Genomic DNA, 14,188 nt, shown 5'->3' with positions numbered 1-14,188 from the left:
CACCTGTTTGTTTTTATAATAGAGATTCGTTGGCGCACAGCCACATCCCCTGGTTGGCTATTGTAAGGGTGTGCATGAATCCCTAAAATGGCAGAGTTGACTGCATCATCTGTAAAGCCCCAAGTATTTACTACCTGGTCCTTTCCGGAAAAGTTTGGTGACCTCTGGGGTACAACATAAAGTTTATACGACACCTAGAATTCACAGGCCATCCTTAATAATATCCCCTATCCTTATTTATTGATCCATTGTTTGCCAGGCCTATGCTGGGAGCTAAATATATCTTTGCATTCAAGCCTCACGACAACCCCGTGAGGCAGGTTTCATCTTCTTCACCTTATAGAGGAAAAAATGGAAGCTTACAAAGCACCAGAAACCATCAACCACCTAGTCATCCTAGGGAAGTGCCCTCGCTCCCTGCCTCCACTCCCCGGTGGTGGCGACTTCTGGGTTCTCGTTTGCTCCGCTCGTCTCCGGCGGAACGAGAGCGCGGCAGGAGGAAACGAGTGTACGGATTCGCGGGGGCTCAGCTGTGCACCCGACAGCCACGCGAAGTCACCAAGACCCTGGAGTAGCAGAGCCCTAGCACTGCCCCTCACTCCCGCCCCATTCTTGGAAAACTGGCGGAAGGGGGCGGCGGGGCGCCGGGGCTGGGGGCCGGGAGCTGGGGCTCGGGGCGCTGGTCCGCAGGGGCGGGTGGGCCAGGACGCCAGGGCGCGGGGGCGCGCCCTGCCCGGTGTCCCAGGGCGCCTTGGGCGTCTCTCTACCTCCACAGGGCCGAGCCGCAGCAGCTCAACCACGACAGCAACACCGCCACTCCCTGGGCCGACATGGCGCCGGGATGGCGTCCGCCCAACGGCCCGGGCCACGCCCACCCTGCCCTCGCGCGCTCCCCGGGGGTGCCGGCGGACCAGCAGAGGAGGTGTCCGGGGCCCGGCGCCGCAGGGCGGGGTCGAGCCCCACCCGCGAGGGCCAGCGCGCAGTGCGCATGCGTGCCAGCGCGCCGCTACCTGCGCTATCCCTGAGCTTGGTAGTTGGTTGGAGGAGGAAACGTAAAACCAGACGGGAGGAAGGGCAGAAACCGTGCTTTTTGGGAGTCAAAGAGCAAAACCACTCCGGAAAATCCCAGTTGACGGAACGAGGGTGAAGCTTTTTAAGTTCCTGCATCCTTTAGCCCAAGTCTTCGTTGTGACTGTACATAAATATTGCAATAGCGAATACACATCTGGCAGTGCTTTCCAGGATCCAGCACTCTAGAAGTGGTTTTTAAGTTCAACAGAAATGAACAGTAACGGGGACTTATTGAGCACCTACTTTAGGCCCAACGCCACCTCGTGCACTTGAGTACAAGGAAATATGACGGCTTTCTGGTTTACAAAGGGGTTTGTAATCTTGTGGTAAAGCTAAGATAAACAAACACCACAATTTTCAGTTTTCTAATTTATGTTGGTTAGTAGACCAAATAATCTGAATCCTTGAGTGCTGCAACTACCTTTACTCCTCCTTACGTCCTCAGTGCCCAGTACCATCATGGTTTGTAGTACGTCCTCAAGGTTTACCGACAAGGAATCATTGAATAAAACCAGTATAATACTGAAATACGCTCTAGGGACCATTAGAGAACGTGATTGTGTGTATACGATATATATGTAGTAGACATTGCATTTAATGTTTACATGAGGCTCTATTCGCACTTTTCCCCGAAGCATCTTTATATCAGAATTAGCTGTCATAGTTAATTTGTGTTGCAGTTGGAAGAGCATTAGATCAGCAGTTGATACAGTTTACTCTAGAAGCTAGGCGCGATTCAAACACTAAAGAGTGGAATGTACAAAAAGGGCCTGGGCTCTGGGCTCTCTCGGTGCCAATCCAGCCCGCACTAGAGCAAGTTAACTTTTAAATCCTATAAAATAAGGGTAAGAGAGTATTACTTCCCTTACGTGGTTGTGGAATTTAAAAGAGCTAAGTGCATCACAATATTTGGCACAAACTATACATCAGTATTCTCCTCTTCTCTGAGCCTCTGTTACTAGTGTGTATAATGAGAAGGGCTGGAACTTTACTTGATCTCTAGACTTTCAGTTCTAATGTCCTCCATTGCTCTACTTTTGAGTTTGCCCTTTTTGATCCCTGCCCCATCTCTCTTACTTCCAGGCCTTTAGTTTCCAGTTCCAAATCTATACATTTCAATTCCATCCCATTTGTATTTTGGAATTCCACCCTTTGAATTTCGCACACGCTATCTCGTCGCTGAATAAAGACAAGTCATTAAAAAACAATTTGAGGACGAACGCTTGCAGACGGCAGGACACCATGGCCCCAGAAAACGTCGCCACCGCCCAGAGCGTTGCATGCCGGGAGTTGTAGTCCGACGCTCGAGCACGCACCTCCGCGCCTCTCCAGTTTGAAAAGCGGGACCAGGGCGGCTGGGCGGGGCGATGAGGCGAAGCGCGCTCGAGGCCCCGCCCCCGCCACCTTCCGCTCGCGGGCTCCCCCTGGGGTGGCGCGCCAGGCTGCGGAAGGGGCGTGGCCTCAGTCCCGGGTGGCGGCGGTTGCCGCCACCGGGGCCTCTTCCTGCGGGCGGTGCTGCGGCGGCCGGCCTGCGCGGGGCAGTCATGGTCGCCCCTTGAGTGGGCTGTGGCGGGGAGCGGGGCGGGGCCTGGCTGGAGAGGGGCGGCCCGGCGCGGGCGGGGGCGGGGCCGGCCTCTGGCTCCTTCTTCCTCCGCATGTGGCTGGCGGCCGCAGAGCAGTTCGGTTCGCGCACTCCTCGCCGCCCGCGCCTCCTTCGGGCTCTCCTCGCGTCACCGGAGCCATGGCGTTCGCCGAGACCAACCCGGCGGCATCCTCCCTGCCCAACGGCGATTGCGGCCGCCCCGGGGCGCGGCCCGGCGGGAACCGGGTGACGGTGGTGCTGGGCGCGCAGTGGGGCGACGAAGGCAAAGGCAAGGTGGTGGATCTGCTGGCGCAGGACGCCGACATCGTGTGCCGCTGCCAGGTGAGGCGACCGGGCTCTGACGCGAAGCCGGGCCCGAGAGCGCGGGCGCGGAACCCGGATCCGTCGTCCAAAAGGAGGTGTCACCTTGAGGTTCTCTCCTGCTCGGAGCTGCGGCGACGTGGAGAAATGGCGGGAGGTCAGAGACCCCTGACCCGAGGGGTTGGGGTGGCTCTGGAGGAAAACGAGGGTTGACGGGGAGTCTTTGGGAGACGCGCGACGCCTCGGGGGCTGCGGTTTTGGGTGTGGGGGGCAGTGCCCAGCCCCGGGTCTGGGGCCGGGGTGGGGACGGGATACGGTCCGAGTTTGAGACGCTCCCGCCCGAGGGAGGCCTGCTCCCGACTCCGGGCGGAGACCCCGCGCGGCTGCAGCACGCTCCCTCCCCTTAACCCACCCACCCAGCCGGGGGAGACCGATAGAAGTGGGGGGGGGGGCGGAATGGATTGTTTCGAAGCGCCCGAAAAGCCGCTCGCCACTCCCCCACCTGCAGGCCCCCAGCGTGCAGACCTTTGCCTCCTCCCGTCCACTTTGTTGACACGAGAACCCAGCCTCCGGGCTTTGCACAGTTAACGGCCCCGGGTTTTGACTCGGTACCCCGTGTATTCATGTTAAGGGTAGATTATTGTTACTTGTTGGTCCCAGATGAAAGAATCCCAGCTCCTCTACGAGTGAGGCAAATAATGCGCGGATGTCAAATGTGGTATTTAGAAATATTTACATTGTTACGCTCACACGGAAAGTGAACTTTCGGGAAATGGAACAGTAATGTACTTCCTACCCGGAGACACGTGGTTTTCAGTGTAAGCTTTCTTCTGATTTGTCGGTTGCTTTGAAGCAGCCTCTAGGCTACGCCTTTGTGAAGGCTCTTAGATAACTATTACCAGTTTCAAAATTCGAAGTGGTTGAGCAATAACCACTTTCAAAACAAATTGCGATGTATTTGAAATGAACTGCTGTTCACCTCGCAAGAAGGTAGGTCTCTTCCTCGTGAACATGGCACGGTATGATGATGCCATGCTGTGTATGTTGTAACAAGTTAGTAGGCCCACTCGATTGAAAGCGTTCTACCTGAATGTCATTTGAGCAAGCAGAAACAAAGTAATCACAAGTACAGAAAAAGCTAAATGCAGATATTCTGATTTGTCGTGGGGTTTGGTTTTGTTTTGTTTTTTTGCATGCAGAAACTCACCCTGCCCATTCCTTAGCCAAGATAGTCATGGCCTCTTAGTATTACCACTTAGCACCACCACCACCTCTCCCCACCTTCAGATCTCTCTTCCTCCGGCCCTCTGGCGACCCACTTACCTTACTTACTTACTGCCTTACTCCTAAGCGTGTTTCCAAGCAAGTCCTGCCCCACATTGCCTTAGGAGCTGCTCCAAAAGCCAGCTTTCACCTTGCTTTTGTCTTAAAATCAGGTCTGGCCATGCTACAGGGGAAGAAGAATGAGAATACCTAACTCTTGCTGGGTAGAAAGGGAGAGAGGCTGGGCCTCTTTGTCCCCTTCCCTGTCATTCCTGCCGTCTTCCTTACCCAGAAATAGCAATGCTTAGGCTGAGTAACATTATGGGTTGTCAGAAGGTTTGGAGAATGTAACGTTGAAGAGCATTTATTCTAAAAGATCCTCGATTTTAGTATTTCCTTGAAAAATAGTAGAATGAATTTGTAAACAAGAGAAGGTGTTTCTGTGTTGTTGTGAATGTCCTCTTGACGAAGGTCATGGACCAATCTCATCTGATGCCCTTGGAAAGCCTAGAGAGAAGTGATTGAAAAGGAGCCAAGTTTGGCTTAAAACTGTTAGCTGAAGACAGAGGAGGAACATTTGTGCAGACCTGTTACGCAGACGTTCGCCACCTGTAAACTTTTGACTGACTGCAATCCTTATATAATTCTAAAATCTTCATATTCTAGTGCCTTTTAAGAGCTCATCATTGGAAGGACTCTTACTAGTTTTGTTACTGAGAGTAGTTACGTAACGAATAGATTTAAGCATCTCTCTTGTGATTCACCTTGGTAACTTTATATTATTTGGTCAGCCCTAGTAAGCTGACTCCTACTTACTGAAATTCTCCTGGCTTCTAAAACTGAAGAATATGGAATGTCGAAATTCTCAGTGTATATAGACCGCTGGGAAAAGTCAACGTTGGAAAGACATTTGTAGCTTGAAATGCCTTGTTTGGTGATTTAAGTTTTGTGTATTACTGGAAATCTATACTTTGTTAGAACTTGGTACGGTTTTTATTGATCATATTTATGCCATAAACTCGGCTTGTGTACAGGTTGTTTCTCTAGAACTGGTATACAGATGATGTGTTCATGGTTTAACAATGGAATCATAAAGGAATTTTTTTCCAATTTAAAATAAAGTTTTTGAAAGAAAAACTGACCTTGCATTTAACTATGTTAAATATATCAAATGCCTTATTGGAAAGAGTAGAGGCAACGCTAGTGGCATTTTCATCAACACCCTTAAGGCCTGTATTGCAGATTCAGGATTTGTACGGAATTATTTACAATTTGGTAAATTCTCTAGATCCATAAATCAGTATGTCGGGCTTAACATCAAAGAACAACACCTCCTGATATCTTAATTTTAAATTGATGTCTTTTAAGGAAAAGCCGTGCGTGTAGGACCAACTCCAGGTGTATTTTATTTATCCAACAATCACCGAATGAGTATCTACAGGGGATAAAGGGGGAACCACTTAGCCCCAGAATTAAGCTGAAAAACGCAGGGATTGTGCCCACGAGGAGATTACAGTCCTCGGGACAGCTGCTACATAAACAGGTATTGCCAGGTAGGGATTGGCGAAGGATACTGGTAGGGGTTTTTCAAAGAGTTAAAGTATGGGTGGGTGTAGGTCGGCCCCTTTCTGGCAGCATAAAAGTTGCTTTGTTAGGAAGTCTCTTGCTATCACCCCCACCCCCACCCCCACCCCCACCCCCCATCCTCCAGAGTAAACTGTTATACTTTATTTTCTTTATTTTGTTGAGTAGAAACTACAGAGGTTTTAACTGTTACCCTTTCTACCACTTGTTAAGCAGGTTTATTTATTGTTCTAGAAAGTCAGCAAGGTGGTCCTGGTTAACCAGGAAGTTGCCTGGGATCCGGAATAGTTAGGACAGTACTCTCTCTCTTTGTGTTTTTTCCCCTCAGGGTTTTAAAGTTAACATAAAGAAAAATGTTAACTAAAATTAATTATAAAGGGAAAGTGTATCCTGTCACTTGCTTTATATAAAAGCTTGCCATGAAAATAAATACAATGAAGAAAATGTTAATTTGTAGCTAGATGCTGACATTCGCAGAAGGCTCTGAAACCAGCTATTAGTAAGTTAAAAAAAAAAAAAAAGTATAGAAGACCTAACAGCAGCAAACTGAGACTTTGTCGTTGGAATGATTAGAAAAATTGAGAGATAATTTAAAAGGCATAACTAAAGTGTTTTTTAATGCCTTGACTTGATACAGCTAAAATTACCTCCCAAACCACTTCCCACAATTTTGAAGGTGGTAAAGAATTAGCATTTAGGGTAAACTGTTTTTCCAGATTCATAATAATCGCTATTTCTGTGTCCCCTGTCAACACTTTTTATAAAGTTCATAGACTTTCCCAAGTACAGAGATGTATGCCAATGTGTGGTATACTTGGTTAAATCTTGCTTTCTTGGATTACTGTGTTTTCCCTGCCAGAATATAAATTTTCTCAAAACGAGGATTCATGCTTTTTTTGTTGTTGTTTTTTTCCATAGCACCAAGTACTCTGTGAGACAGAGAGGAAGTAAATCCTCAACAAATATTTATTAGGTGTCTGGATCACATCTAGAAATTTGTTTGAGACCGGTAGCTTAACCCTTTCCTGTAAATTATTTTAATATCTCCCTGGACAAGTTAATTGACTGATGGCATGAGTTTAAGGTGGAATCCCCAGCATTCGTTGGATTAACATTTGTTACTTAGTATTTTAACTAGTACTTTTATATTGTACCGTTACGTTCAGAGGCTTTAATGGTTTATATTAAAGTCTCATGTCTTGTGTGTTTGAAGAGATAACTGATGTTTGTAATTTTTTGTGTGTATTTCCTCAGCATATTTCGCTTGAATGCCGTGTCATTCTAGTAAAATAGTTTTTGTCTGCTGAGGGCAGTAGATCTGAAAATTTAGTTAATGAGGATATCCCAAGTTGTTTACTGTTTAAGCTTATTCTGTTGATATAAATATACATAATATATAATGATATTATATATAATAGTACAGTAGGATATAACATGTAATTTGTTAATGTATAATCTCTATTTTTGAGGCATAAATGTTTAAATCATGAGATCATCTCAGTGACGTCTGATCAATATTATTTTATTTCTTTAATTTTGGTGGGAATGGGTGAGTGAGTTGGGTAATATCAAGTTATCTCTAGGACAGACTGTTGCCCAGAACAAATGTAGAGTGAAATGGTAAATTGGCATATAGTTACTGGCTTACCATAACCGGACCCACATTTAGCAGTATTATCTTTTGGGCCTCATGTCAGATTTTGACACTAAAAATCAGTATGGATAAGCTACTCACCAATAAGTAGAGATTGGTGACTGTCGGAATATTTTACCAGTGGAAAAGAGGACTTTGAGGTATTCAGTGTTGGCTGTGGGCACCGTTGAGAACCGTCAACAGAAGTCCCTTCCCAAGGCGACTCTGGCTCCAACGTGGGATGGTTCTTTGCATTGAACCAACTTGTTCAGATTATTTAGAATTCTTCTTTAAAAAGTGGGATTTTTGTCTATATCAAGCCTTTTTTTTATTCATGAGAAAATTTTTTTTTGACTTGAAACCTGCCGTATGCTTCCAGTGCATTTTTAAGAAAGTGTCTTTATAAATGTAATGATTGGGTGAACTTTTCTCAAGCATTTACAAAAGCTGCATCACACATCATTGGTTTATGCAGTTTTTGGTTGCGTGTCTGATCTTTCCATCCAAGACCCTGGTTTAGTAAGTGTGTATATTAGGGCTTGGTGCCTAGCGTCTACACGCAGCTTGATTGGGAACCTAAGGTCCTCCCAAGCTTTTCATCATGTGTGTGACATTTATCTGCACGAAACTGGAAGGTAACCATAATAACGTAAGGTAAAGAGAGTATCTTAAGCCTTTAAAAGACAACTGAGCAGTGTATATGTTTTCTCTTCCTATCTAGTGTGTCTGGTTACTGCTGAATAGTTTAGCTGGTCGACTTACTGCTAGTCACTTGACCTGTTCTATTTTGAAATCATAAGCCAATTGCGATTAGATGAACGTCTTCCTAAAAGACTAGTCATCCTTGTTTATAATGACTTTCTTGCTGTGCGTTGACAAGTGTTTTCGTTTTGGCGTAAGGAGAAGTGTTTCGTGTGGAAAGACAGGCACAGGTCTGACGTTCTCCCGAGAAACCAGCCCAGGTCATCAGCGTTGTCTCAAAAGCCTGTTAGGTTTCTAAGATGCTTGAAGACTCGAGGCAAGACATAGGAACCCTTCTCTGCTTGCTGGGATGGTTCGGAGGCGTGGGGTGTGAGGCGTCGCTGTCCTCTCCTGTGATCAGGGCAGGACCTGTTGTGGACGGGTGTTCACTTTGTGCTCTGTGGTCATAGCACGGTGTTCGTGTACTCGGGGCAGGAAGGACAAAGACGCACAGACCGTGTCAGAGGCCTCGGTGGCCTGAGAAAGGCCTCCAGGCTTGCGCACAAAAGTGTCAGCCCTGGACTCTCGGGCGCCTGCTGTTGCTGCAGACGCCATTGTTTCGGGTTTGCAACACGGCGGGGGGGGGGGGGGGGGGGTGCTTTACTGTCTTCACCTCCGAGGTCACAGCAGGAACTCGGTTAGGGGAGTGATTTGGGAAAGAGGTAAGACCCAACAGCGAGCTGAGTTGGGAATCAGGGGTCGCTTTTTTTTCTTCTTTTCTTTTTTCGGAGTCGCTTTTGCAGACTAATGTCGTTTCATTTCATTCCCTTCCAGACTTTTTTTTTTAATGTTTGTTTATTTTTGAGAGAGACAGAGCGTGAGTGGGGGAGGGGCGGAGAGAGAGAGGGAGGCACAGCACGCGAAGCAGGCCCCAGGCTCCGAGGTATCAGCACAGAGCCCAGCATGGGGCTCGAACCCACAAACCGTGAGATCCTGACCTGAGCTGAAGTCGAACTTAACTGACTGGGCCACCCAGGTGCCCCCAAAACCTTTTCTTTTAAATCTCCCCTGGACCTTTGGAGCTTCTTAATTGGAAACTTGCACATCGCACCATTTCCTGATCCAAGCTTTTATTCTAGGGTTGGGCTTGACGGCTCCGGCGGAAAGAAAATTAATTGTCTCCTTTCTTAGGCTTCAAACCCCAATTGGGAAGTGTACAACTGAGAACAGTTACAAAATAACTAAATACTGTTATACCATCCCTGTAGTGCTTCCGAGTTTTGTTCTTGAACGCATACATACTAACGTTTGGAAGTTAATCATTTTTTATATTCGGTTTATCACCAGTGCAAGATAGGAACATCAGAGAGCCAGCTGTATGCATACTATATTGCAATTAGTTCCTGCGGTGAATCATTTGGAGTCTGTTTGCTAGCAATGGAGGGAGGCTGTCTTAGGCAAAATGGGGATTTGTTTGAAGCAAGGACCGGTTGGCCAGTCCTCAGGGTGGCCTCGGGTAAAGGCAGCTCCTGGGAGCTCAGCAGCCCGAACTGGCAACCTTTTTTTAAAGGAGGCTCCCTTAGGTTACAGGTGTCACTGAGCTACTGCCTTTCTCGCTACTCAGAATCCAATTCCCAATAGGGGAGGATCTTGATTGGCTCAGGCTTGGTCGGATCAGGTTTCCCAGTCTGGGTCAATTAATGATTTGCAAAATAAGGAGTTTGGGGGGAGAGGGAAAAGAAGAGGGACGAAACATAAAGAAGGTGTAGCTGACGGAGAGTTAATTTTATATAGGAAAATGCGCAATGAAGAAATACTGGCTCTGGGTTATTCTTATTTGTGAATTGTTTGGTAACAGTATTAAATATACTGTAGAGCCGCTGTTTTTCTAGAGGGAAGAATGTTTGGAATTAAATGGGTTTTTATTGGGGCACCTGGGCGGCTCAGTCAGTTAAGCATCCGACTTCCGCTCAGGTCATGATCTCACGTCTTGATCTCACAGTTCCTGAGTTTCAGTCCCGCATCAGGCTCTGTGCTGACAGCATAGAGCCCACTTGGGATCCTCTGTCTCCCTCTCTCTCTCTGCCCCTCCCCCGCTCTCTCTCAAAAATAAATAAACATTTGAAAAAATTGGTTTTGATTAACTATAATTAAAACAGTGAAAATGGCCTATCTTAGGAATGGTTTATAAAACTAAAAGCATACGTCAGAAACTTTGATTTTTAGGTTTGAGAACATATAGCATTTTAGCTCTGCTTTTGCCTCCATCATAATGTTCGAGAGACATTTTATTCTTGGTCATTAAGCAGCATATTTAATATTTTATTTATATTTAATCTTAAAGCAAGAATAACAGTAGAAGAGAATCAGTAAAATAAATACCAAATTAGGGGATGTTTTGTGACTGGTGAGACCTGATTGGATTTTCTTTCATAGGTTAATTTTTTTACTTCAATACAGTGAATTTGCATTTATTCTTGTTTTTATTTAGTTTGTTTTAATTTTTTAATGTTTGTTTATTTCTGAGAGAGACAGAGACAGAATGCGAGCAGGTTAGGGGCAGAGAGGGAGGGAGACACAGGATCTGAAGCGGGCTCAGGCTCCGAGCTGTCAGCACAGAGCCCGACGCGGGGCTCGAACTCAAGAGCTGTGTGGTCATGACCTGAGCCGAAGTCAGATGCTCAACCGACTGAGCCACCCAGGTGCCCCTGAATTTGCATTTATTCTTGATATTCAGTATAGGAAAAACCATCATTTAAGGCATTATAAACTTAGGTTTTTTTCTCAAAGCAACTTGCCACATAATAATGCAGTTACTTTGGGTTCACACGGATTTCTTGTTTCTTGGAGTTTTAGAGGGTAAATTTCAGAATTTAAAATGTTTAAAAATTAAGGCATCTGAGAATTGTTAAAAAATATTTTCTCTCTTGGTATCATTGACCTGGAAAACAACATTAATTGCTAGTCCACAGCTCTTTTGATTGTGTGACAATTAAACACATTCTGTGTTTTTAGTTAAGTGTTATAAAACATGCAGCTTTGATAGTTAACAGTAACTAGGACCTACATGTGTCCTACATGAGTGACTAGGACCATGTGTTACGGGAATTTAACAAAACAGCAAGAGATAGTTACTTGTAACTATTAATATGAATATATGATTAGTACGCTGTCGGGAGGGGGGATAATTTATCAAGTTTGTTTTGCAGAAATTTCGCGTTGGGAAGAGAGTAGTACATCTCCGTTAAAAGTAGACGATATTTCTCTCCGATCGTTTATATAGTGCTCTCTGGCCTCCCCAGTGCTCCTTATGAGAATTATTAAACACGATTAAATGTATATGTTCTCGTTACTTGTTCTGGCACGCTCGCGGAACTGCCCCTGTGACCGGCAGTGTGATCACAGACGTGGAAGCCTGTGGTTCAGACTCTGCCCCCCTAATCCACTGGAGGGTGTGGGGGGAGGGTGTGGTGTGGTTAGCAGTGGTGCGCGTATCGAAACCGTGTTTTGCTGCTTGCTAGTGTGCTGACCTCTCCTTGGACCGGTGTAGTCTGTGTTTGGAGACCATTGCCTGAGCTCCCAAGGGGACTTTTGTATATTGCACACCATCTATGAATATTTGAGGTTAACAGCCAAATAGACACTTCAGATTTGAAGCTGCCTCTGTCGCATTTTGTAAAACACGACAGTTTATGAAAGCTTATCTCCTGTATAGATCACCTTGTCAGGAAGCTCCTTATGAGTAACTCCCCCTCAGTTCACCTTAGGAATCTTTTCTGCAGAGTTGTGTGTTTGAGATTAGAAGCCGTCCTACCCCAGTTCCCCCGGGGCACTAATGGCCAGATACGCTAATAGGCAGGCTTACATTTTCTCCCCTAGCTCCTTAATAGAATGAATAAGCTAGGGTTATTCTGAGCATGTTTAACCATATTTTCTTGCTCAACCAAGTAGAATTTAAATGAGATTGAAATCCTGTAGGAAGCCTGAATATAGGACATTGGTTATTGAAAGGGCTGATTAGTGTTTGAATGCGCTCAGCTGTTCACTAAAGTGTGCTTTTTAAGCCTTTTGCAGCTGAACTTTTCCAGCCTGAACCACCACCTGTAAACTTGGAAGAACTTAACAAATTAAACCATCTCATCCCCCTAGCGTCATCTCTCACAACCCATAACAAACAATCCGCTTTATTACAGTTGCTGTCACCATCACTGCTTGTCTTGGTAAAACATTATCTAAGAGAGTAGGGTTTGGTTACACAATAAGAACATTATTGGGCACTGCCGAGTTAATAATTGTTTCACCAAATGATTATATTAGTGTACCTATAAAAGTAGTTTTATGTAAATTAGGAGACTGACTTTAGAGGTCTACTCCAAAAATTGTGGCGTGGTTTTTTATCTTAGGCAAATGATGGATTAAAAAAATAAACTGATTTTGCTGAAGTAATAGTGCTTTACTAGTTTTTTTTTTGTCATAAAGTCACTAGTACTTTATAACAGTTGAGGACAAATTTCTTAGATTTAGTGATTTATAACAATTTAGAATTAATAACAAATGAGCATCTTCATAGGATCTCTTTGTAGGATCTCCAGAAATTTGAATGAGCTTTATACTCCGGAAAGATTTTTCCTGAAAGTTTGGGGGAGGTCTCCTGAATCGTAAAAAGTCGCGATAAAAAAAGCTAATATTAGCATGAGGGATAGATCTGTGAAAGAAAAGCTATAAACACCAAGTAAGAATTGTCCTGTGAGTTATTTTTCTTTTAGGGTTCTATCAGAATTGGTAATAAACTTGCGCAAGTGTGAAGTCATAATAAAGCGTGCACCAGGAAGTGCTGCTGTGACGTTGTCTCTAAGGATGACAGATTGGAAACAACCCGGATGCCTCTCTTGTGGGAAATAAATTCTGTATGGGACCGTATAAAAAGCTGTACGGTAGGGCCATGAAAAGAATGAGGTGGTTCAGTTCACAAGGTGTGGAACGCGTGCTCAGATTTGCTAAGTAAAAGCAGGCTGCCCGGGAGTATACAGCTCCCGCCGTTTGGATGTGTGCAATAAAACAGGATGCAGATACCTGTTGGCTTTGGCAAATTACCTCCAGAAGTTACACCAAAACCTGGTGGTGACTGGTAGGGAGGCCCTGATGGGGCGAGGACTGTGAGGAAGACTTCACCCCTACTGTGCATCCTTAAGAGCCTTTTCTCACATGCAGATGTTTCTTATTAAAACATAAAAAGTAGGGAAATACTGCCAGGTTCTCTCGGTGTATCGAGTGAGGGAAGTGCTGCTAATCACTCCTGCTTCTGTCCTCCTGTGACTTGCCGCCCACCTGTTGCCTTCCAGACCTCACTGTCCGGTCTTTTTTTGTTTTGTTTTAAACATACCTGACATAGACATGTACTAGTCTTAAAGCAGGCAGTTCTATGCTTTGTATTTGTGGAGAACAGTATAAATAGGCATTTATTTATTTATTTATTTATTTATTTATTTATTTATTTATTTATGCATGCATGCATGCATGCATGCATGCATGCATGCAAGACCAACCTTCCGGCAGGTTTTGTGAGTTCTTGATTGGTGATGATTTGGTAAAAAGTAAATAACCTTCATTTTGTCAAAAACAGCCTTGGGATAAAGTTAAACTAGTCATTCTCAGGACACATAGTGTATTGATATTTTTTTTAGTGTCCAACAAGGATGTTGTTAAATTTTGTATTTGTTGCAAATATATTCCTGGTTTGTTTACTTTAAGCTTTTTGTTAATATTATGTAGAAGTTTAATATCAGTTGATTTGTGTGGGGTTTTTCTTTTTAATGTTTTTTAAGCTTAGAAATTAGAAAAATTAGGGCGCCTGGGTGACTCAGTCCGTTATGAAGCATCCGACTCTTGATTTCAGCTCAGTCATGTTCTCTCGGTTTGTGACTTCAAGCCCCAGGTCAGGCTCTGTGCTGAGGGTGCAGAGTGGGCTTGAGATTCTCTGTGCCATCCTCTCTCTCTCTCTTTCAAGATAAATAAACTCAAAAAAAAAAATTAGAAAAATTATGTGGTCACTT

At 45.0% G+C, this 14,188-nt stretch overlaps 2 protein-coding genes across 8 annotated transcripts in view; one reads left to right on the top strand and one right to left on the bottom strand.

Annotated features, from left to right (window-relative positions):
- CATSPERE (catsper channel auxiliary subunit epsilon) overlaps positions 1-894 on the bottom strand; it is a 201,828-nt gene extending 200,934 nt beyond the window's left edge. For 2 of the 3 annotated variants that reach the window (XR_015245774.1, XM_086693172.1), the window contains exon 1: positions 768-868. Coding sequence is in view for 2 of the 3 variants with exons in the window: in XM_086693172.1 (XP_086549298.1) it covers positions 768-832 (65 nt within the window). In the remaining variant the exon portion in view is untranslated. Of the gene's footprint in view, positions 1-767 lie in introns of all 3 variants that reach the window. The other variant, XM_086693173.1, reaches the window with a different exon arrangement.
- Positions 895-2,694: 1,800 nt separating this feature from the next.
- ADSS2 (adenylosuccinate synthase 2) overlaps positions 2,695-14,188 on the top strand; it is a 49,233-nt gene continuing 37,739 nt past the window's right edge. For 3 of the 5 annotated variants that reach the window (XR_015246223.1, XR_015246222.1, XM_086694173.1), the window contains exon 1: positions 2,695-2,995. Coding sequence is in view for 3 of the 5 variants with exons in the window: in XM_086694173.1 (XP_086550299.1) it covers positions 2,813-2,995 (183 nt within the window). In the remaining 2 variants the exon portion in view is untranslated. Of the gene's footprint in view, positions 2,996-3,922; positions 3,965-14,188 lie in introns of those variants that run through there. The other 2 variants (XM_086694175.1, XM_086694174.1) reach the window with 2 other exon arrangements.

This window comes from Puma concolor, chromosome E4 (assembly GCF_028749965.1).
Source record: "Puma concolor isolate L17-30 chromosome E4, mPumCon1.1.hap2, whole genome shotgun sequence".
NCBI lineage: Eukaryota > Metazoa > Chordata > Mammalia > Carnivora > Felidae > Puma > Puma concolor.
Note: the sequence above shows the minus strand (reverse complement) of the source record. Positions and strands in the feature narration are given on the sequence as shown.